Source organism: Pan paniscus, chromosome 6 (assembly GCF_029289425.2).
Source record: "Pan paniscus chromosome 6, NHGRI_mPanPan1-v2.0_pri, whole genome shotgun sequence".
Classification (NCBI taxonomy): Eukaryota; Metazoa; Chordata; class Mammalia; order Primates; family Hominidae; genus Pan; species Pan paniscus.
The window spans coordinates 12,952,047-12,974,152 of record NC_073255.2 but is presented as its reverse complement, the minus strand read 5'-3'; the positions used below and the strand labels follow the sequence as shown (position 1 = coordinate 12,974,152).

Sequence of the window (22,106 nt, the reverse complement as noted above, 5' to 3'; positions counted from 1 at the left end):
ATATCTGACATACAATAAATGCTCAATAAGTGTTCCTTAAATAAACTAGAAGTATAACCTCAGTTGAAATACATAAACCTCAACTCCCAATTCTAACACACCCATGTGTGCATAGTTACATATATAAAAGGGATAGGTGCTATTTTAATTTTGTCTTTATAAAGATGGTATTTGATTTGAGAACTAGAAACCTTGTATTGCATAACAGAGAGCTACACAGTTTTCCAGGGAGTAGTAACATCAACTTGATCTTAATCACAAAGTAATGCCTCTCAGCTAAATATGGTAGATATTATGAAACTGATGTCATGGGGCTTTAATTCTCAAACTGAGGTGATCTTGTAGAAAACAGAGAAATGTCTTAAATAATTCTGAAACCCATTCTATATAAGTTCTAAAGAGATTTTTTAAAAATCACTATTAAGCAACATTCATCACCACTAATTGTTTGCCATGTGCCAATAAGTTGTGCTAAGCATTTTGCTGTATCTCATGTAACCTCAATGATATGAGGAAGGTATTATTACCCTATTTTACTAAGAAATTTTTTTAACTATTAGGAAAAAAACCTTAGCTTTAGAGATGATCTGAACCAATGTTCTCATTTTACATATTAAAAAAACCAGAGGATGAATATAAAGAAATTAGTGTTATGCAGGCAGATGTCTGGTATGTAAGAACAAAAGGGCACAGAGGAAAATATACCAACAAAGGCAAACTTAGGAAAAGGTCTAATCTGTCTAAGAAATGGTCAGAATTCATCTTATTAGATAATTGACACAGACTAGGCTAGGGAAGGAGGTGTTGACTAAGCTGTGTATTAAATAATTGATATTTTTTCCTGAAAGGATTAGGGAAACTAACAGGTGATAATAAAGGTGACTATTTTTATAGCAGCAGCTACCATTCATTAAATCTTTGAGAATTAATGCAGGTTTTATGTCCAAAACTTCCCAGGATTCAAATGCATTCCTATGGTCCCAAAGCCAGTGCTACTCTTAACTTCTATGTTACAATGTCTCCTGCAAAAGACCCTGGCAGGAGAGTGACATGATTATACCTTCTCATAATAAAATTGATTATACATCTTTAGGAAAAAGAGCTATTATATATTAAAGAACATGCACTGTTTGAAACTTATGATGTAAGTGAAGACCTGTGAACTACAGAAACCACTATTCACTGGGAGGCCCTGAAGGCAATCTCACAACCAGTTAACCAAAATGGAACTCATTTACCATCTTCTCAATACATTTTCTTTTTGGTTCAGCATCTCTCAATTATCCACAGTATTAAAGAAACCAGAACTCCAGAATTAACTGTCTAGCTGTACTGCCACCATTATTTCTACTTTTCATTTTTACCCCAGTTACAAGTGTTAAGTAGCAAAAGTGGCCAACCTGAACTGTACTTAATAACAAATAATATGAGTATGGAATGAAGACAGACTGGTTTCTCCATTTACCACCTACACAACCTAAAACAAGTTACTATTATTTATCATTTCCATTTACCTTCAAAACAAACACTCCTACTGGAAGCAAGATGTTTTATTGTGAAACATCCACATTAAAAGGTTGTGAGAAAGTGATTAAAGGTGTTTATTCTCACAGGATGCTTCAGTGAAATGAAAATTTCCTAGTCTGACATTTTAAGAAATGGAGACTTCCCACATGAAGCCAAGAGACACCTGGTACTATATTCAATATATCCTTAATGGAGGAAGGGGGTCCACAAGGCCTTCAATAATGAAAGAGTCAACAAGAAAGGGGAGAACTGTTAAGATCTACCCACATAGAAAAGCAGAGGACAAAGTCCAAAGTAGCTTCCATTTAATATCTTAGAAGAGTTAGGTATAATGATAAGTAAAAGAAGTCAGACACAAAGAATATATACCACATTATTCAATTTCTATGAAGTCTAGTAACAGGGGAAATTAAATTACAGTGATGGAAGTCAGCAAAGTGGTTACTTTCAAGTGGAGAGAGGAAGGATACTATTTGGGAAGAGGCGCAAGGGAGCCTTGTGGGATAATAAAAATCTTCTATGTCTATACTTGATCTACATAGTGGTTTCAGGAGCACACACATATGTAAAAATTCATTTGGCTGAGCACTTATGATCTGGGCATTTTACATACAACAATACATCAATCATAGGGGATGGGGTCAATTGAGAACAAGGACCATAAAACTCCTGCAAGATTTTATAAACTGTCTAACTTTGTATAGTTTTACAATTTTGTTGCCATTGACCTATTTCTCTATGGTGACAAGCAGTAAATTTGTTATAAACATAAGTTCAGTGTTTCTCTGTAAGTAGCTAGGAAGGAAGAAGCTGGGCAGTCTATATGGCCTTCTGTAGCTAGGTCTTAGGGGGCTAGAAACAGAAAGAACCCAGGAAGTGTTGGTAGACAAGTAGACACAAGGATAGAAGAACATGGAGAGATAGTTGGGCTTGATAGGAAATAAGAATCCCAGATGTTCTCAACAGTTAATAATTTATCTACATACTATAATATAATCCCTGATGTCCTGTAGGTACTCACTAAGCTTTGTAAACTTGGTTAAAAATACACTCACTTTTTCCAACAGAATTTTTAGAAGTTATTTCCTCGCAAATCAATCTGATTATAAAATCTAACTTTAAGCTTGATTTTACCATGGTAAAGCTAACTTTACCATAACCATCATCCGCTCTGGACAATACCAAGGAAAAGACCTATGCATTATATGAAGTTGTACACACTCCATTTTATGGCTTTTATTAGCTGTTAGAACCATGCGCTGTGCTTCTCTGACACATTTATGGAAGATGTTTGTTAGAGTCACAAAAAAGGGGGTATGTGAAACCAATGAACAAAGAAACCTAGATTAACCAATCTTTGACAATGTCACCACTGAACAAAAGAAAAAAAAAAGATGTAATGGTCTAAGACAAGGTATAATGAGCAAGGCCCATAACAAACCCTCTAAGTGGACAATTCCATTCTTACCTTTATCACGATCATAGAGCAAATCTTCTGTTGAGCAAGGGCTACCATCCTGGGATTCCGGGGGACAAAAAGGGGAGACACAGGGTGAATGACTGCTGCAGCTACTGCTGCGCTCCTGGACAGAAGGAGTCTGAGTGTCAATGCTGCGAGTACTACTGCTCCGGTAATGAGCAGGAAGTGGAGCTCTTCGACCATCTGGTATGTCCAATGGCTGTAAGAGGAATACCATTAAACATCCAAATGCTGGTGCATATATTCATCTACATAGAAAGCACATAGTATTTCCTTTGATTTCATATTCCACCACTACTGACCCAATTTATTCTTCAAAGGCTAAAGACCAAGCCTGTGTCTTAAGCTAATTTCTGCGTATGTTACCTTTATTGAACTAAACATTTCTTTTAAATCAAATTGTTTGCCTTAAAAATTCCATAGCTCACTGTATGTACCTGTAGGTCAGCACATCCCACAAAACTCTTCAAGGACAGCAGGAGTCCTGTGCCTGGCACTACTCCTGGCACATGGCAGATATTCAGTAAACATTTGCTGAAAGAATTAACAAAGCTAAAAAAAAAAATCACTGACTTGCTTGTAAGAAAAAGTGAAATCTCATATTCCTCATATTCACAGGTACAGATTTTTCTGTTTGTTCATCCCTTCCTAGTTTAATTTTTAGAGGTTATGAACAGAACCACAGTTTCTATTTCCTTTGCAAATTATCCAAAATTTCGAATAAAGAGGTTTATTCTATTAGTACTCAATAGAGTTTATTAATGTAACTCAGAAGAATTCTAATATTAGAAGAATTTGGATATCAAATTCTACTAACTCAGTATCCAACTAAGTAGGACTACTCATAATCTTCCTTAGTTTGAATACTTTGTTCTCAGCAGCAAAAAGAAAGAAAAAAAGGAAACCATCATCATAGAGCCACATATTTTGGTCTTGAGGGTACCTCAGAGCTCACTGGTCCATTGTTTTGTTTTCACAAATGAGGAACCTATAGTTCAGTGACACAGCTAATTAAGTGGCATCAGAGATTCTGCTGCAGTGGACTCTTTCTACTTTACTACTCTGCTTCTGTAAAAATAGATCTTACTCCATATTCTTCATTTGTGTGCTAACAAAGTGAGGTTAACAATTAAAATTCTCTATATTAAGTTATATAATTGAAAATATTTGTTGTTATTAAACACACAGGACTGCAATGCTAGGGAAAAGAACCAATATGCTGTTAATTTATTTATAATTTATTTTCACTATTTATTGTGTCTACTGCTGTTACTCTGATCATTGTCATTTCAGAGATTTTAGAAAAACTGTCAAGAGGGGAAATGAAGGAAGGTAAAATCAGGTGAGATTCAAAATGTATCAATATTTTCTATACCAAACAAGTGAAGGCCGAAATCTGAAACTATGCAAATGAAAACTTCATTTAGAGTTCTGCCCCTGCTGCCCTTGGAGTAGAGAAGAAACAGAGAGGCTGAGGGCTTTACTTGCACTGCTAGCATGACATACTCACCATACAGAGAGGAGCCCATGTCCTCCCTGTGAGCCCTCGGCACCCCACCTTTCACCCGGTGGGGCTCCCGGCTCAGGCCAGCAGCACAGCTGCCCCACCCCCTGGCTGAACATCCCAGTAGCAACGGATCTGTGTTTCTGAAGTGGAGCTCCCAGAGGCAACCGAAAGCCCCTCTGCCACTGCCACTGCAGTGGTACTGCCCTTGCTACCCTTGTACTAGGAAAGGAGCAAAGACCCAGAGTGCTTTAACCACACCTCCAGCAAGCTGCCACTGCCCTAAGAAGAGGTCAGTCTGTCTCCCCCAGGATCCCCCCAGCTTGAGCCCACAACGCAGCTGTCCTACTCAAAGCCAATCACACCGACTGGCAGCAGTTCTGCTATTTCTCTGGGGTGGACCCCAGAGACAAGGGAAAGGCCCTCTGCCATAGCCACTGCCAAGGTCCCTTCCCCTGCTGCCTCCAAGCTGGGAGAGAACATAAAGCCTTAGCTCACCCCAGGGCTGCAGCCTGGGAGTACCAAGCCAAGATCTGCAGCCAGCACTTGAGTAGGAGAGGGGCCCACACTTTCAGAGCACTGACAGGGAGCACAGCTGCAATAGTGAGGAAATACAGAAGAGCCACGTGGCTGAGCAAGAGCTTACCTACTGGCCATTACGCTTAAGAGCCATCAAACTTCAATCAGAGTGCAAACTTCAATACTGAAAATACTTAGTTAATAAACCCTCCTGTGAAACTAAGGACAATAAGTCAGCTACAAATAAAAACCTTGTACAATGCCTCAGACTCTAAAAACATCCCGAAAAGTCAACCGACTGTACAAATTATACCATGGTTGAAGGAACATCAGTCCACAAAGGTGAGAAAGAACCAGTGCAAGAACTCTGGCAACTCAGAAAGCCACAGTGTCTTCTTTCCTCCCACTGACCACATTAGTTACCCAACAAAGGTTCTTAAACAGGTTGGAATGGCTGAAATGACAGAAAGAATTCAGAATATAGAAATGAAGGTCATCAAGATTCAGAAGAAAGCAAAAACCCAATCCAAGGAATCTAATGATTACCATAAAATAATACAGGAGCTGATTGATGAAATGGCCATTGTAAGAAGGAACCAAACTGATCAGAGAGTTGAAAAACACACTATGAGACTTTCATAATGCAATCCCTAATATTAATAGCAGAATAGACCAAGCTGAGGAAAGAATCTCAGAGCTTGAAGACTGGTTTTCTGAACTAAGACGAATTTTTTTTTTTCTTTTCTGAGATGGAGTTTTGCTCTTGTTGCCAGGATGGAGTGCAATGGCACAATCTCGGCTCACTGCAACCTCCGCCTCCTGGGTTCAAGAGATTCTCCTGCCTCAGCCTCCTGAGTAGCTGGGATTATAGGTGCCCACCACGATGACTGGCTAATGTTTTGTATTTTTAGTAGAGATGGGGTTTCACCACGTTGGCCAGGTTGGTCTTGAACTTCTGACCTCAGGTGATCCTGCCTTGGCCTCCCAAAGTGCTAGGATTATAGGCATGAGCCACCGTGCCTAGCCAAAATTTTTTTTAAAAAGAATAAAAAAGAATGAACAAAGCCTCTGAGAAATACTATGTAAAGAGACTAAATCCACGATGCACTGGCATCCCTAAAAATGATGAGGAGAAAGCAAGCAACTTAGAAACCATATTTCAGGATACCGTCCATGAAAACTTCCCCACCCTCACTAAAGAGGCCAACATTCAAATTCAGGAAATGCAGAGAACCCCTGCAAAATACTACACAAGAGGACCATTCCCAAGATACATAATCATCAGATTCTCCAAGGTTGGAATGAAAGAAAAAATGTTAAAGGCAGCTGGAGAGAATAGGCAGGTCACCTACAAAGGGAACCCCATGAGGCCAACAGCAGACCTTTCAGCAGAAATCTGGCAAGCCAAAAGAGATTGGAGCCTATTCCAAGCGAGAAGTGGCTATCTAGTCAAACTAAGCTACATAAGCACAGGACAAATAAGATCCTTTTCAGACAAGCAAATGGTAAGAGAATTCATTACTACCAGACCTGCCTTACAAGAGGTCCTGAAAGGATTGCTAAATCTGGAAAGGAAAGAACGTTATCAGCCACTACAAAAACACAATTAAGTACACAGAACAGTGACACTATAAAGCAACTACACAATTAAGTCTGCATAGTAACCAGCTAACAACACAATGAAGGATCATGTACATATCAATATTAACCTTGAATGTAAATGGATTGAATGTCCTAATTAAAAGGTGCAAACTGGCAAGCTGCATAAAGAAGCAAGACTAAACAGTAGGCGTCTTTAAGAGACCAGGCTCACATGCAAAGACACCCATGCGGTCAAAATAAAGGGATGGAGAAAAATCTACCAACCAAATGGAAAACTGAAAAAAAGCAAGATTGCTCTTCTAATTTCAGACAAAACAGACTTTATACCAACAAATATCAAAAAAGGCAAGGTCAGTATATAATGGTAAAGGATTCAATGCAACAGGAAGACCTAACTATCCTAAATATATATGCACCCAACACAGGGGCACCCAGATTCATAAAGCAAGTTCTTAGAGACCTACAAAGAGACTTCGATGTCCATAAAATAACAGTGGGAGACTTCAACACCCGACTGCCAGTATTAGCCAGATCACTGAGGTAGAAAATTAATGGAGATGTTCAGGACCTGAACTCAACACTTGACCAAATGAACTGAATAGACATCTACAGAACTCTTCAACCCAAAACAATAGAATATACATTCTTCTCATTACCACATGGCACATAATATAAAAACAACCACACGAATGGACATAAAACAATCCTCTACAAATTCAAAAAAACTGAAATCATGCCAACCACACTCTTGGACCACAGTACAATAAAAATTGAAATCAATACTAAGAAAACTGCTGAAAACCATATAATTACATGGAAATTAAACAACCTGCTCCTGAATGGCATTTGGGTAAACCATGAAATTAAGGCAGAAATCAAGAAATTCTTTGAAACTATGGGACTAAAGATACAACATCCTAGATTCTATGGGACACAGCTAAAGCAGTGTTAAGAGGGAAATGTACAAGCTCTAAAGGTCCACATAAAAATCCCATCTCAGATAACAAACTAACATCACATCTAGAGGGACTAGAGAAACAAGAGCAAACTAACTCCAAAGCTAGCAGAAGTAAAATAAAATCAGAGCTGACCTGAAAGAAACTGAGATGCAAAAAACCATAAAAGATTAACGAATCCCTGCATTAATTCTTTGAAAGAATAAGTGAGAGAGACTGCTAGCTACACTAATAAAGAAAAAAAGATCCCAATAAACAAAATCAGAAATGACAAAGGGGACAGTACCATTGACTCCACAGAAATATTTAAAAACCCTCAGAGACTACTATGAACACCTCTATGCATACAAGCTAGAAAATACAGAAAAAAACAGGTAAATTCCTGGAAACATACAAACTCCCAAGACTGAACCAGGAAGAGAGAATCCCTGAATGGAACAATAATGGTTCTGAAATTGAGTCAGTAATAAAAAGCCTACCAACCAGAAAGAGCCCTGAACCACATGGATCCACAGCCAAATTCTACTAGATGTATAAAGAGCTAGTACCACTCCTACTGAAACTATTCAAAAAAATTGAGGGGGAGGGACTTCTCCTTAACTAATTCTATAAGGATAACATCATCCTGATACTAAAACTTGGCAGAGACATGACGATGACAACAAAAACTTCAGGTGAATATCCTTGATAAAAATAGATGCAAAAATCCTCAACAAAATACTAGCAAACCAAATCCAGCAGCAGATCAAAAAGTGAATCCACCATGACTAAGCAGACTTTATCCCTGGGATGCAATGTTGGTTCAACATATGCATATCAATAAATGTGATTCATCAAATAGAACTAAAAACGGAAACCACATAATTATCTTAATAGATACAGAAACGGCTTTCAATAAAATCCAACATCCCTTCATGTTAAAAACCTCCAACAAACTAGGCACTGAAGGAACATACTTCAAGATAAGAAGAGCCATCCAAGAAAAACCCACAGCCAACGTCATACTGAATGGGCAAAAACTGGAAGCATTCCCTTGAAAACTGTAATGAAACAAGAATGCCCTCTCACCACTCCTGTTCAACATAGTACTGGAAGTCCTGGCTGGAGCAATGAGGCAAGAGAAAGAAATAAAAGACAGCCACAAATAGGAAGAGTAAAGGCACATGATCCCTGGTTTTAGACAATATGATTCTATACCTAGAAAATCCCATAGTCTCTGCCCAAAAGCTCCTTGATCTGATAAACAACTTCAGCAAAGTTTTAAGAAACAAAACATACAAAAATCAGTAGTGTTTCTATATACTAACAATATCGAAGCTGAGAGACAAATAAAGAACACAATCACATTCACAATAGCTTAGGAATACAGCTATCCAAGGAAGGGAAAGATCTCTAGAATGAGAATTACAAACCACTGCTCAATGAAATTAGAAATGACAGTATCAGATAGAAAAACATTCCATGCTCATGAATAGGAAGTATAAATATTGTTAAAATGGCCACACTGGCCAGGCGCGGTGGCTCACGCTCATAATCCCAGCACTTTAGGGGGACCGAGGTGGGCAGATCACGTGGTCAGGAGATCGAGACCATCCTGGCCAACACAGTGAAGCCCCGTCTCTACTAAAATACAAAAAAAATTAGCTGGGCATGGTGGCACACGCTTGTAGTGCCAGCTGCTCGGGAGGCTGTGGCAGGGGAATCATTGGAACCTGGGAGGTGGAGGTTGCAGTGAGCCGAGACCATGCCACTGCACTTCAGCCTGGCGACAGAGCAGCAAGACTCTGTCTCCAAAAAAATAAAAATAAAAAGCCATACTGTCCAAAGCAATTTCCAGATTCAATGCTGTTCCCATCAAAGTTCCAATGATGTTCCTCACAGAATCAGAAAAATCTATTTTAAAATTCATATAGAACCAAAAAGGAGCTTGAACAGCCAAGGCAGTCCTAGGCAAGAAGAACACAGCTAGAGGCATCACATGACCTGACTTCATACTATATTACAAGGACATAGTAACCAAAACATGGTACTGGTACAAAAGCAGACATATAGACCAATGGAACAGAAGAGAGAGCCCAGAAATAATACTGCACACCTATAACCATCTGTTCTTTGACAAAGTCGAGAAAAATAAGCAATGGGGAAAGTACTCCCTATTCAATAAATGGCACTGGGATAATTGGCTAGCCATATGCAGAAGACTGAAACTGGATACCTTCCTCACACCATATACAAAAATAAATTCAAGATGGATCAAAGACTTAAATATAAAACCTGAAACTATAAAAACACCAGAAGATAACCCAGGAATTACCATTCTGGACACAGGACCTGGCAAAGATTTCATAATAAAGATGCCAAAAGCAACTGCAACAAAAACAAAAATTGACAAATGGGACCTAATTAAACTAAAGAGCTTCTGCACAACAATAGGTTTCAACAACAGAGTACACAGACAACCTACATAAGGGGAGAAAATGTTTGCAAACTATGCATCTGACAAAGGTCTAATATCCAGAATCTAAGAAATGAAAACAAATGAACAAGCAAAAACCAAAGAATCCCATTAAAAAGTGGGCAAATGGCCAGGTATGATGTCTCATGCCTGTAATTATAATCCTAGCACTTTGGGAGGCCAAGGCAAGAGGATTCTTGAGCTCTGGAGTTTGAGGCAAGCCTGGGCAAATTAGCAAGACCTTGCGTGTACTAAAATTAAAAAAAAAAATCAGCTGGCTGTGGTGGGACAGGACTGTAGTCCCAGCTACTCAGGAGGCTGAGGTGGAAGGATCATTTGGGCCTGAGGGATTGAGGCCACAGTAAGCCATGACTGTGCCGCTATACTCCAGCCTGGGCAATGGAGCAAGACCCTGTCTCAAAAAAAAAAAAAAGAAAAGAAAAGTGGTAGGCAAATCACATGCACAGACACTTTTCAAAAGAAAGATATACACGTGGCCAACAAGCATATGAAAAAATGCTCCACATTACAAAAATGCAAGTCAAAACCACAATGAGATACCATCTCACATCAGTTAGAATGGTTATTAAAAAGTCAAAAAACAGGCTGGGTGCGGTGGCTCACACCTGTAATCCTAGCACTTTGGGAGGCTGAGGTGGGTGGATTGCCTGAGCTCAGGAGTTCGAGACCAGCCTGGCCAACACGATGAAACCCTGTCTCTACTAGAAAAAAAAATACAAAAAGTTAGTCGGGCATGGCAGCATGCACCTGCAGTCCCAGCCATTTGGGAGGCTGAGGCAGGAGAATCGCTTGGACCTGGGAGGCAGAAGTTGCAGTAAGCCAAGATCACGCCATTGCACTCCAACCTGGGCAACAGAGCGAGACTCCGTTAACAAAAAAAAAAAACAAAACAAAAAAGTCAAAAAAACAGATGTTGGCAAGTTTGTGGAGAAAAGGGAATGCTTATACACTGCTGGTGGGAATGTAAGTAAGTTTAGCCACTGTGGAAAGCACTGTGGTGATTTCTCAACTCAAAGCAGAATTACCATTCAACTCAGCAATCCCATTATTGAGTATATACCCAAAGAAATATAAATTGCTCTACCATAAAGACACATGCATGCATATGTTCATGACAGCACTGTTTACAATAACAAACATACAGAATCAACCTAAATGCCCATCAGTGGTAGACTGGATAAAGAAAATGTGGCCATGGAATACTATGCAGCCATAAAAAGAGTAAGACCATGTCCTTTGCAGCAACATGGATGGTGCTAAAGGCCATTATCCTAAGTAAACTAACACAGGAACAGAAAACCAAATACTATATACATTGTCACTTACAAATGAAAACTAAACATTGAGTACATATAGATACAAAGAAGGGAACAACAGATATCAGGGCCTACTTGAGGGTAGAAGATGGGAGTAGGGTGAGGACTGAAAAACTACCTTATCAGGTAGTATGCTTATTACCTGGGTGGTGAAATAATCTGTACACCAAATTCCAGTGACATACAATTTACCTATGTAAGAAACCTGCACGTGTACCCTTGAACCTAAAAGTTAAAAACTTCATTTGTCTACAGTATGCTGCTAAACAAAAACTATACCAACTTCACAACAATAACTATTCTACTCTAAAGATAATATTTAATTATCTATCAGTTTGTTTTATAAACAAAAAAAGTGAACAAATTGTCTGGTTAACTATGTTGGAATACTGACATAGTTAACCAGACAATTTTCCTTTTTTGGCTACTGGCCAGTTCATGGTGATATTTTAATTAAAACTTTGAGGTACACTTAATCATAAATCTAAAACTTCTAAAAATTATCTTATAAGTTTGTAGGTTATCCCAGAATAATTCTGATATGGCTACAATTGAAGTATGGCTTATTAAAAGCAGAAGTACTTTACCAAGTTTTTTATTTTAGTATAGTTTTGCTTTTTAAGGATGTTTTTAAGGAATCAGCAAATATGTGAATTATCTCATCCTCTAAAAATTAGACCCAAAGTTTACATCTTTACATGACTGTTCTTAAACTTCACTTAATGTATAAAAAAAAGTTTAATGGGCTGGGCGCAGTGGCTCATGCCTGTAATCCAAGCACATTGGGAGGCCGAGGTGGGCGGATCACTTGAGGTGAGCAGTTCGAGACCAGCCTGGTCAACATGGTAAAACCCTGTCTCCACTAAAAATACAAAAATTAGCTGGGCATAGTGGTGTGTGCCTGTAATCCCAGCTACTCAGGAGGCTGAGGCGGGAGAACCACTTGAACCTGGGAGGAGGAGGTTACAGTGAGCCGAGATGGTGCCATTGCACTCCAGCCTAGGCAACAGAACGAGACCCTGTCTCAAAAAAAAAAAAAAAAAAGAGTTCAATGGTAAACAGAGATGCCATGATGTCCAAAGAGTTCCTTGATGTTGTAATATATATAAAATTATAAACTTAACATGAAATGTTGAAGGAGAGTAAAATAGTACAACCTTTTGGGAGGGTAATTCTGGCAATATTCATCAAGATTTTAAATGTACAAATGCTATGACCTAGCAATTTCACTGCCAATTTTAAAATGGGGCAAAAGATCTAAATAAACATTTCTCCAATGAGGATATACAAATGACCACTAAAGGCTGGGTGCAGTGGCTCACGCCTGTAATCCCAGCACTTTGGGAGGCCGAGGTGGGCGGATCACGAGGTCAGGAGATCCAGACCATCCTGGCTAACATGGCAAAACCCCGTCTCTACTAAAAATACAAAAAAATTAGCCGGGTGTGGTGGCGAGCACCTGTAGTCCCAGCTACTCGGGAGGCTGAGGCAGGAGAATGGCGTGAACCCAGGAGGCGGAGCTTGCAGTGAGCCGAGATCACGCCACTGCACTCCAGCCTGGGTGAAAGAGCGAGACTCCACCACAAAAAAAAAAAAAAAAAAAAAGACCACTAGCACATGAAAAGATGCTTAACATCTTCAGCCATTACGAAATGCAAATTAACACCACAATGATATATCACTTCACATCCACTAAGATTGCTATAATTAAAAAAGGACAGATAATTACAAGTGTTGGTGAGGATGCAGAGAAATTGGAATTCTTATACACTGGTAGGAATATACAACAATGCAGACACTTTGGAAAAGAGTCTGGCAGTTCCTCAAAAAGTTAAACATAGAGTTACCATGTTAGCAATTCCAACCCTAGGTATATACCCAAGAGAAATGCAAACAGTATGTTCACACAAAACCTTGTATACAAATGTTTATAGAAGCATTATTCGCAATAGCCAAAAAGTAAAACAATCCAAATTTCCATTAATTGATGGCCGAATAAATAAAATCCATATAACTGATTAATATTTGGCCATAAAAAGGAAGTCACTGATAACAGGCTAAACGTGGGTGAACCTTAAAAACACTATGCTAAGTTTAAAAAAATCCAGTTAAGAAGGCCACGTTGTATGATTCCATTGATATGAAACATCTAGAACAACCAGCAAAAAATCCATCAACAGATTAGTGACTGCCTAGGGCCAAGAGTATTACAGGGAAATGAGAGACCACTGTGAAAGGATAAAATGTTTCTTTTTGGGGTGATGAAAATGCTGTAAAATTGATTGTGGTGACAGTTGTATAACTCTGAATCTGTTAAAAACCACTGAACTGTACACTAAATGAGTAAACTGGATGGTATGTGAATTATATCTTAACAAAGCTGTTACCAAGAAAGTACTTTTCAGACAGTTCGTTATATCAGAGAAAAAAAGGATTCAAATATCCCATGTAACCTTACCTTGGATACTTCTTCCTTCCCATTATTTTCTTTAATGAATACCTTTTCTAATTCAGGACTTATTCCTTCTACATTGCAGGGCACACGTGAAACAGATGATTTTGGCACTGATATATTTGACAGTGGCATAGGAACTGACCTTGATCCAGTAGCCTATGAGATAAGATAAAGGTGGTATCAAATTATTTGTGGTCAAAGCAATCAAGAACTAAAGAGTATGGTAAATATTAAAATTGAAACTCAATGAACGGAGTTATTTCTGACCTTTCAAATACAATAAAATTCAGGTGCACATATAGAAATTTAGGTTCTGAAGTAAGAAAGTAAAATGAAAATTACATAGTCAAAATAATCCTTTCAAATCCCTTTATGTAAGTATAAAGGTATACCTGTATAATGTATATACTTGTTCAGTAGAATGGCAGAATCTTCTGCATTATTTACATTGTTTTCCTTTTTCTATTTCACGGGAACAGCATAGTTGAAGTCACGTAACTTAAATATATCATGTAAGTCTACTGTATAGCTCTGTATGAGTATGTTTACAAGATGTTTGTTTTCTGTATGGTGACAATTACCTTCTAGTATTTGGCATTTCCATCTTGTCAACTATTTCAGAAAATCTGTTGGATTATTAAGTAATGTGGCAACAGTATTATGCTAAGTTCAACAACTCACTTAACAATTTAAAGCCTGTTTTCAAAAGTCCTTGGCAGGAGTTCTCAAAAATTAACTACCACTAATAGTTGTTAAGGAAAAAGTGTAAGACAAGCCTTTTGATACTTAAGGATTTATACAACAAGAAATAAGAAAAATAAAGATTAATAAGGTAAAAATTAAAACAAATGGCCTCTATCCTACACTGAATCCAGTTGACATACATGATCTGTGATAAGGTAGACTGCTAATCATTGGTTAGCACACTAATAATATTTCCCATACAATGGTGTATTCTTGCCAACTGTGAGTTGCTGCTCATCAGTGTCTTTTGTCTCTTATTGATGCATGAACTTTTATCATATTGAGGTTTTAACTCTTTTTCATATATTACTATCAGTATTTTTTCAAATACTGTTGACCCTTGAACAACATGGGTTTGACCTGTGTGGGTCGACTTACATACAGATTTTCTTCCACCTCTGCCACCCTGAGACAGCAAAACCAACCTCTCCTCTTTTTTCTCCTCCTCAGCCTACTCAAAGTGAAGACAATGGGGAGGAAGACCTTTATGATGATTCACTTCCACTTAATGAACACTGAACATATTTTTTCTTCCTTATGCTTTTATTAATGACCATTTCTTTTCTCTAGGTTACTTTATTAAAGAATATAGTATATAATACATGAAACATACAAAATATGTTAAGCGACTATTTTACGTTATCGGCAAGGCTTCTGTGCAACAGTACGCTGTTAGTAGGTTAAGTTTTTGGGAACCCAAAAGTTATAAACAAATTTTCAACTGCATGAGGGTCAATGCCCCAACCCCCATTGTTGTTGAAGAGTTAACTGTATTTTATCAAATAGGTAATCAACTTTTATCAAATATTTTTCTTTCTGGATTTTTACAGTTTTTCACATTTAAATACTTAACCTATCATGATTTATTTTTGTGTATGGTGTAAAGTCTCAGTATTATTTCCCCCACACAGTAATCCAGTTGCCCCACCATTTCTTTATGGATTCTGTATTTGATTTCCTGGAGCTACTATCTGATAATCCCTAGGCAGAGTGCCACTTAATTGCTATAATTTTATATTACATTTTCATATCTTGTAGGAAAAGTCTTTTCAAATTTTCTTTTCTATTAATGGGCCCTGCTGGCCTTTGAAGACAATTTTTCAAGTAATAAAAACAATTCCTTTTAAATTTGCACTGGAATGCAAAACAATTTGTACATTAATTTCAAGTAAATTGCTATTTGAAAAATACTGAATCTTCCCATCTATTAATGTGTTAAGACTGCCCATTTATGTGTCTTATATTTCATGTTCTCAAAGATGTATAGTTTACATATTTCTTTTAAGTTTGATTCCAGGCATTTTGTATTTTTCATCATATTTTGAAACATTACTAGTATAAGAGGAAACTGAATTTGGGTATGTTTATACTTTATCTAGTCATCTAGTTTCAGTTTTCCCCTTTTCATTATGGAAAATTCCAATCATAAACATAATTCAACAGAGTAACACAATAAACCCCCAGGTACACACAATCCAGCTTCAAAAATTATCAACATTTACCAACTTGTTTCATGTGAACACGTTTTTTTGGTTTTTGGAATATTTTAAAGTACATTCTAGACTTCATATTCCACCTACAAATATTCCAGTATGTATAGCAAAGGATAATAATTTTTAAGAATAACCACATGGTAAAAATTCAATGTAAATTTGAACAATTGTGTAAGCATTCTTTGTTCAGTCAAGTGATCTAGTGTAAGCGCACTGGACTCCTAGAGAAAAACTGCTTGAAACAAACAATATGTTAATTGTATCAGATTAAGAAGAAAAAGGAAGGCATATAAGAATTTTCACTTCAAATGCCTCAGACTTGCCAGTTTGTTTTACAGCTTTAATGAGGTATAATCAGCATACAATAAAATTCTCCCATTTTAAGTATGCAGTTTGTTGAGCTTTGTTAGTATAGTCACTTTTAGAACCCTCTATCATCCAAAAAATTTCCCTAGGGCCTCTCTGTGGTCAATCCACATCCCTAAAACTTTGTTTCGATAATGTTGCCTTTTTGAGAATTTAATATAACAAATCATACAGTATGTAGCCTTTTGCTCCTGATTTCTTTCACTTGGCATGATGTTTTTGAGATTCAACCATGTTATTCCCTGTATCAGTAGTTCCTTCCATTTTACTGCCTACAGTATTGCATGGATGCATGGATATATGAAGTGTTTATCCACTCACAACTTGACGAATGTTTGTCTATTTCCATTTTTTTTTTTAGTATTATGAATAACGCCTCTGAGAAGATTCATGTACAAGTGTTTGTGTGGACATATGCTTTTATTTCTCATGGATTGATATCAAAGGGTGAAAATTCTAGGTTGAACGGTCAGCATATGTTTAACTTCTTAAGAAAATGACAAAATGTTTGCCAAAGTAGTTGTACCTTTTTGTGTTCCCACCAGCAATGTGTGGCTGTTCTGGTTGTTCCACATCCTCATCAACACTTGGTATTGTCAGTATTTTTCATTTTAGCTATCCTATCATTAGTTTTAATAGTTTAGTTAATTCACTTTGATTTTCTAAATATATAATATCATATGTAAGTAGTGATAATTCTTTATCTTACTGCCCTGTTCTAGAAACTCTAAATCACTAGCAAATAATATCAATAATTATAGACATCCTTGACTTTTTAACAATTATGCTCCTAATATTTTGTTAGGATCTTACTGTATTTGCAGTTAGTCACATTATGAAATATCCTATTTTTAGTTTAGTAAGAGGTTATTTATTCTTTTAATCACAAGATACTGAGTTTTTATCAAGTGTAATTCAGCACTAAAAAATCAACTGTCTTTTCTACTTTGGTTTTCTGATGCAATGAACTAAATTAACATATTTCCCAATGTTGAATCATCCTTATCTTTGTGAAACAAACCCTAATTGGGGTTTGTTTTGATATACTGCTTGGGTTTCTTCTGTTACACTACTATTTTGTTCCATGGGATATGTTAGTATTTACTTCTAGGGGAAAATAAAAATGTTAATCCTCAATTTCTTCATATGTAAAATAGGGATAAGATACATAGAGACACAGAGAAAGATGGGTAAAGGAACTGTTAGGAAGATTAAATGAGATAATGTGCATAGTTGCTCAATAAATGAAGGAAGTAAAGATTTCAATCCAGGTCAGTATCATCCTTGACACCACCATCGTCTGTTTTATCTGTTATTAAGAGAAGGCTAACCATTGAGATGGATTCTCGCTCTGTCACCCAGGCTGGAGTGCAGCGGCATGATTTCAGCTCACTGCAACCTCTGCCTCCCGGGTTCAAGTGAGTCTCCTGCCTCAGCCTCCGAATAGCTGGGATTACAGGAACCCACCACCAGTCTGGCTAATTTTTTTGTATTTTTAGTAGAGATGGGGTTTCACTATGTTGGCCAGGCTGGTTTCGAACTCCTGACCTCAAGTGATCCACCTGCCTTGGCCTCCCAAAGTGCTAGGATTACAGGAGTGAGCCACTGCCCCTGGCTGGTTTTTTTTTTTTTTTTTTGAGACGGAGTCTCGCTCTGTCGCCCAGGCTGAAGTGTAGCGGCGCAATCTTGGCTCACTGCAAGCTCCGCCTCCTGGGTTCATACCATTCTGCTGCCTCAGCCTCCCGAGTAGCTGGGACTACAGGCGCCCAGCACCGCGCCCGGCACCACGCCCGGCTAATTTTTTGTGTGTTTTTTCAGTAGAGACAGGGTTTCACCCTGTTAGCCAGGATGGTCTTGATCTCCTGACCTCGTGATCCGCCCGCCTCGGCCTCCCAAAGTGCTGGGATTACAGGCGTGAGCCACCAAGGCCGGCCGCCCGGCTGCTTTCTAACAATCTTTTTATAACAATTTAACAAACTAGTAATTTAGTAGAGCTAAATATTTATGGGTTTTTTTAAATGCTGAAATGATGAATTCCCTTCCTTAATGAACTAAAAGTAATTATTCAAATCTGGACAAGAAGTTAGCCTACCTGAGTGTGACTGATTGTTATATGGTTGCCATGAAGAGGTGACTGGCGATCTTTCTCCTTACTGTGACGACTACTCTGTTTACTGCGTTGTAGTTGCTGCCTCAGTTTGGCGATCTGCTTTGGGGACAGGGAAAGAGAAGTAAGAAGAGAATAAAAGTGAATACCAAATTTTTATATTTATTTCTTCAGTTTTGGGGTACTGATTAAAACATTTTCAAGTTTCTAAGAAGAGACAATATTTCACCACAATGATTTACTCTTGCAAGTTTTTAGGATTAAGATTATTAAAAATGAGAAGTAAATATATGCTACAAATGCTTCACTTTTACAAATTTGAATAGTGTTATTGGTAAATATGCTAACTACATTTCCCCAGATTATTTCAGATTTTACCTTTGTAACACCAGAAATATCCTTTTTGAAAACCTTTTTTAAGATGAAAAATAATATTTCAAATGCCTACTGATTAAAGTTAAACCTGATCTCTAAACATATGCACCACATTAGTTTCTAAGTTCCTGTCCTACATAAACAAAATGGATCTGCTTTACCAATTACTAAACACTTTAAAATTGTAAATCCCATGGTGTTGTGGAGAATCAAAGCTATTTAGTAACTTATTAATATTTAATATATTACTATATATATTACTCTGTAATCATAAAACCTTTAAAAACAAATATAATTTAGGGTATATTCTCCTAAAAGGAAGGGCCACACTTCCCTGGTTTCACAGAAAAGTCATTACTATAATGTGACCTGGAATTCATTAAACTACTTACATATTTTAGGTGATGTAAAAAAAATCCTGAGTATTTTAAAGGAAACCATTAACAAATTGGGGGTAGTCATTTAATATTGGTATTATTTTCCTTGTAGAAAAGATGATGTTAATCAATTAATAATTATTCCCTGAACATCTACTATGAGCCCAGAGAGATACAACAAAGATATAATGTATTACAAAATTATCTAAATATTTACCTTGAATAACCATGGCAATAGAAAATTAGTATTAAAGCCTATAAATGCTCAAGGGTAAAAGTATATAGGTCGCTGAGAAAACTAATGTTTACCTGTGGTTAATAGAAGAGAAAACAATATAGAAGAAAATAAAGCACCCAAACAAGGAAGAATTTATATCCTTTCTTTTATGGTGAGATCTTTAGATCCTTTTAAGTTTTTTAAAGCTCTATGTAGCTTATGGATCTCTCATAAAATGTGCTTGCAAAAGATACACAAATAAGATTATGTGAATATTTGTGTGCCTTCCTCTCTATTGAACTGACATAATTTTCTTGCAGAGAACATTAATTTTTACAAGAAAATGAATCAAAATTTGTAGGTAATCAATATAACTCAAGACAGATAATTCTCTATGATAAAAAAGAAATAGGATTTCAAATTGTACAATTCATTTAATCAGGACAGAGGTATAAAAGCAAAACTGCAAAGAGCTTATATGAAAGAGCTCAGAATGCCTGGAGATTAATAATATAATCTGTACTTACTCATTAAAAAAATATTTAAACATAAAATCTTAAAATTGATAAATATTAGTCAATCTATTTTTTCAAGGCCTCTGAGATGTCAAAATAAGCCAGAAAATTTTGTTCTAAGCCAACTTAACAAACCCCTGAAGGCAAAAAGCCTACATTATGCTACAAACCTTACTTCACTTAGATTACCAACCTAAATAATATAATCCTATAGCTTTTCACATGTACTGTGAATTCCAAAGACAGACCTTCTTTGGAATATAACAGTTATGCTCTTGTTTACAATCCCGTGGGAATTAGGGTAAAAGTCCATCTTTCTAAATGTATATTATATACTTGGCATATTTCAAATTCTAGTCAAGAAGAATGTGAGATGCCTAATTTAAACTTGAAACGCGTCCCAACTACACTAGCTCCAAGGTTTTAAAACATTAGTTAGGGAATAAGTCAGCTGGGTGCAGTGGCTCACACCTGTAATCCCAGCACTCTGGGAGGCTGAGGCAGGTGGATCAGCAGTTCAAGACCAGCCTGGCCAACATGGCGAAACCCCATCTCTGCTAAAAAAAAAAAAAAAAAAATACAAAAATTAGCCAGATGTGGTGGTGTGGGCCTGTAATCCCAGCTACTTGGGAGGCTGAGGCAAAAGAATTGCTTGAACCTGGGAGGGGGAGGTTGCAGTGAGCCAAGATCCCACCACTGCGCTCCAACTTGGGCGACAGTGCGAGACTGTCTCAAAAAAAAAAAAAAAAAAAAAACGAAAACAAAAAAAAACAAAACAAAACCATGAAAAGGTAGGAAATGAGTAAGTGATCCTGGGTCACAAGGAATAAATAATAACTATAGAGAGAGTAATAAGCATAGTCACCAAGAGAAGATTAAAGCATTTATGCAATTAAATGAAGAAAAAACAGAAACTGGCCTTACTTAACATCTGAGAACCAGAAACACATTTTTTGAAAACTTAGTAACATCATCTGTTTACTTGCTATTTTTGTCCTGATTATTTCCCCCACTACTGTTAACATTTGAATAAATAAATAAATAAATAAATAATACAAAACCAAAACCCTTATCCTCAAAAGACTGGTTGTGCACTTTTGCCTCAAGGACTGAGGAAGACAGAAATCTTTCTCAGAATGAATTCTATTCCACCATAGAGCAGGGAAATGGGAAATCTTAACTTAAAGGACTAAGGGATGGCAGTGAGAAAGGAAGCAGGATTTGGGGGCTTTGGGAAGAAAAAAAGAGAAGGAGCAAGCCTAAAACCAGGAAAAATGTTATAGATTATCACTAGCAAGAGACCTGGTGTCCTCAGTTCATCCTTCTTATCCACAGGTACCACTGCACCACGATACAAGCACAACCATCAGAGGTAGCTGGAAAGTGAAGTAATTCTTATTTCTAATGTTAGGACAATGTGGGAAGTATGCCACTCCTGCCCCAAGGCAGACTGCTGAACAATATTTGCTACAGAAAGACCACCCATTACACACAGTGGTTAAGGTCTCTCTATCCCACTACTATATGTTGGTTTATAACCAAGATTCCACAGAACAGTGTTTCAGTGGGACAAATATATCCTGGGTGTGAGACATCTAACTGATAACTAAACTTTTAAGCCATAACCAACTCAAAACTAGGAAATTAATTTTGGAAGTTAGCTCCCCACAACTTAAGAACAACCTTTTGAAAAAAGAAAATTCAATCCATAAACTGTAATAATTTGTATTCAATAGTTAGAAACTCTGAATATTTAAAGATAACCTGCCCTAGGGTGCCATCTTTGGTTTGCGGTTTGAGTGCTGAGCAAGCATTAAGGCACCAGACTGAGGGGTAAATCCAGGCTAGACCAAGCTCTACTCAGCAAGGTGTAGCCTTAGCAGAATACTCAGGCTACCTGAAAGAAGCCTTTTCCTTCACTAAAAGACACTGCCCTTTAAAAAAAAATCTTATGCTAATGGGGCTACATCTACTTAGAGGGGGTGCTTTTATCTAATTCACACAAAGGTGACCTATAGGGTAGTACCTGCCCAGGACAAGGTGACTAAAGCTGAAATCCTTTTTAACAGGAACCAAA

The 22,106-nt window shown here is 37.3% G+C and overlaps 1 protein-coding gene across 3 annotated transcripts in view; it reads right to left on the bottom strand.

Annotated features, from left to right (window-relative positions):
- Positions 1 to 22,106, bottom strand: part of GLCCI1 (glucocorticoid induced 1) — a 120,200-nt gene that overhangs the window by 14,975 nt on the left and 83,119 nt on the right. For 2 of the 3 annotated variants that reach the window (XM_034963688.3, XM_034963690.3), the window contains exons 4-6: positions 18,531 to 18,644; positions 13,839 to 13,991; positions 2,996 to 3,206 (exon numbers count right to left, since the gene is read on the bottom strand). In XM_034963688.3, the coding sequence (XP_034819579.1) occupies positions 2,996 to 3,206; positions 13,839 to 13,991; positions 18,531 to 18,644 (478 nt within the window). Of the gene's footprint in view, positions 1 to 2,995; positions 3,207 to 13,838; positions 13,992 to 18,530; positions 18,648 to 22,106 lie in introns of all 3 variants that reach the window. The other variant, XM_003825045.4, reaches the window with a different exon arrangement.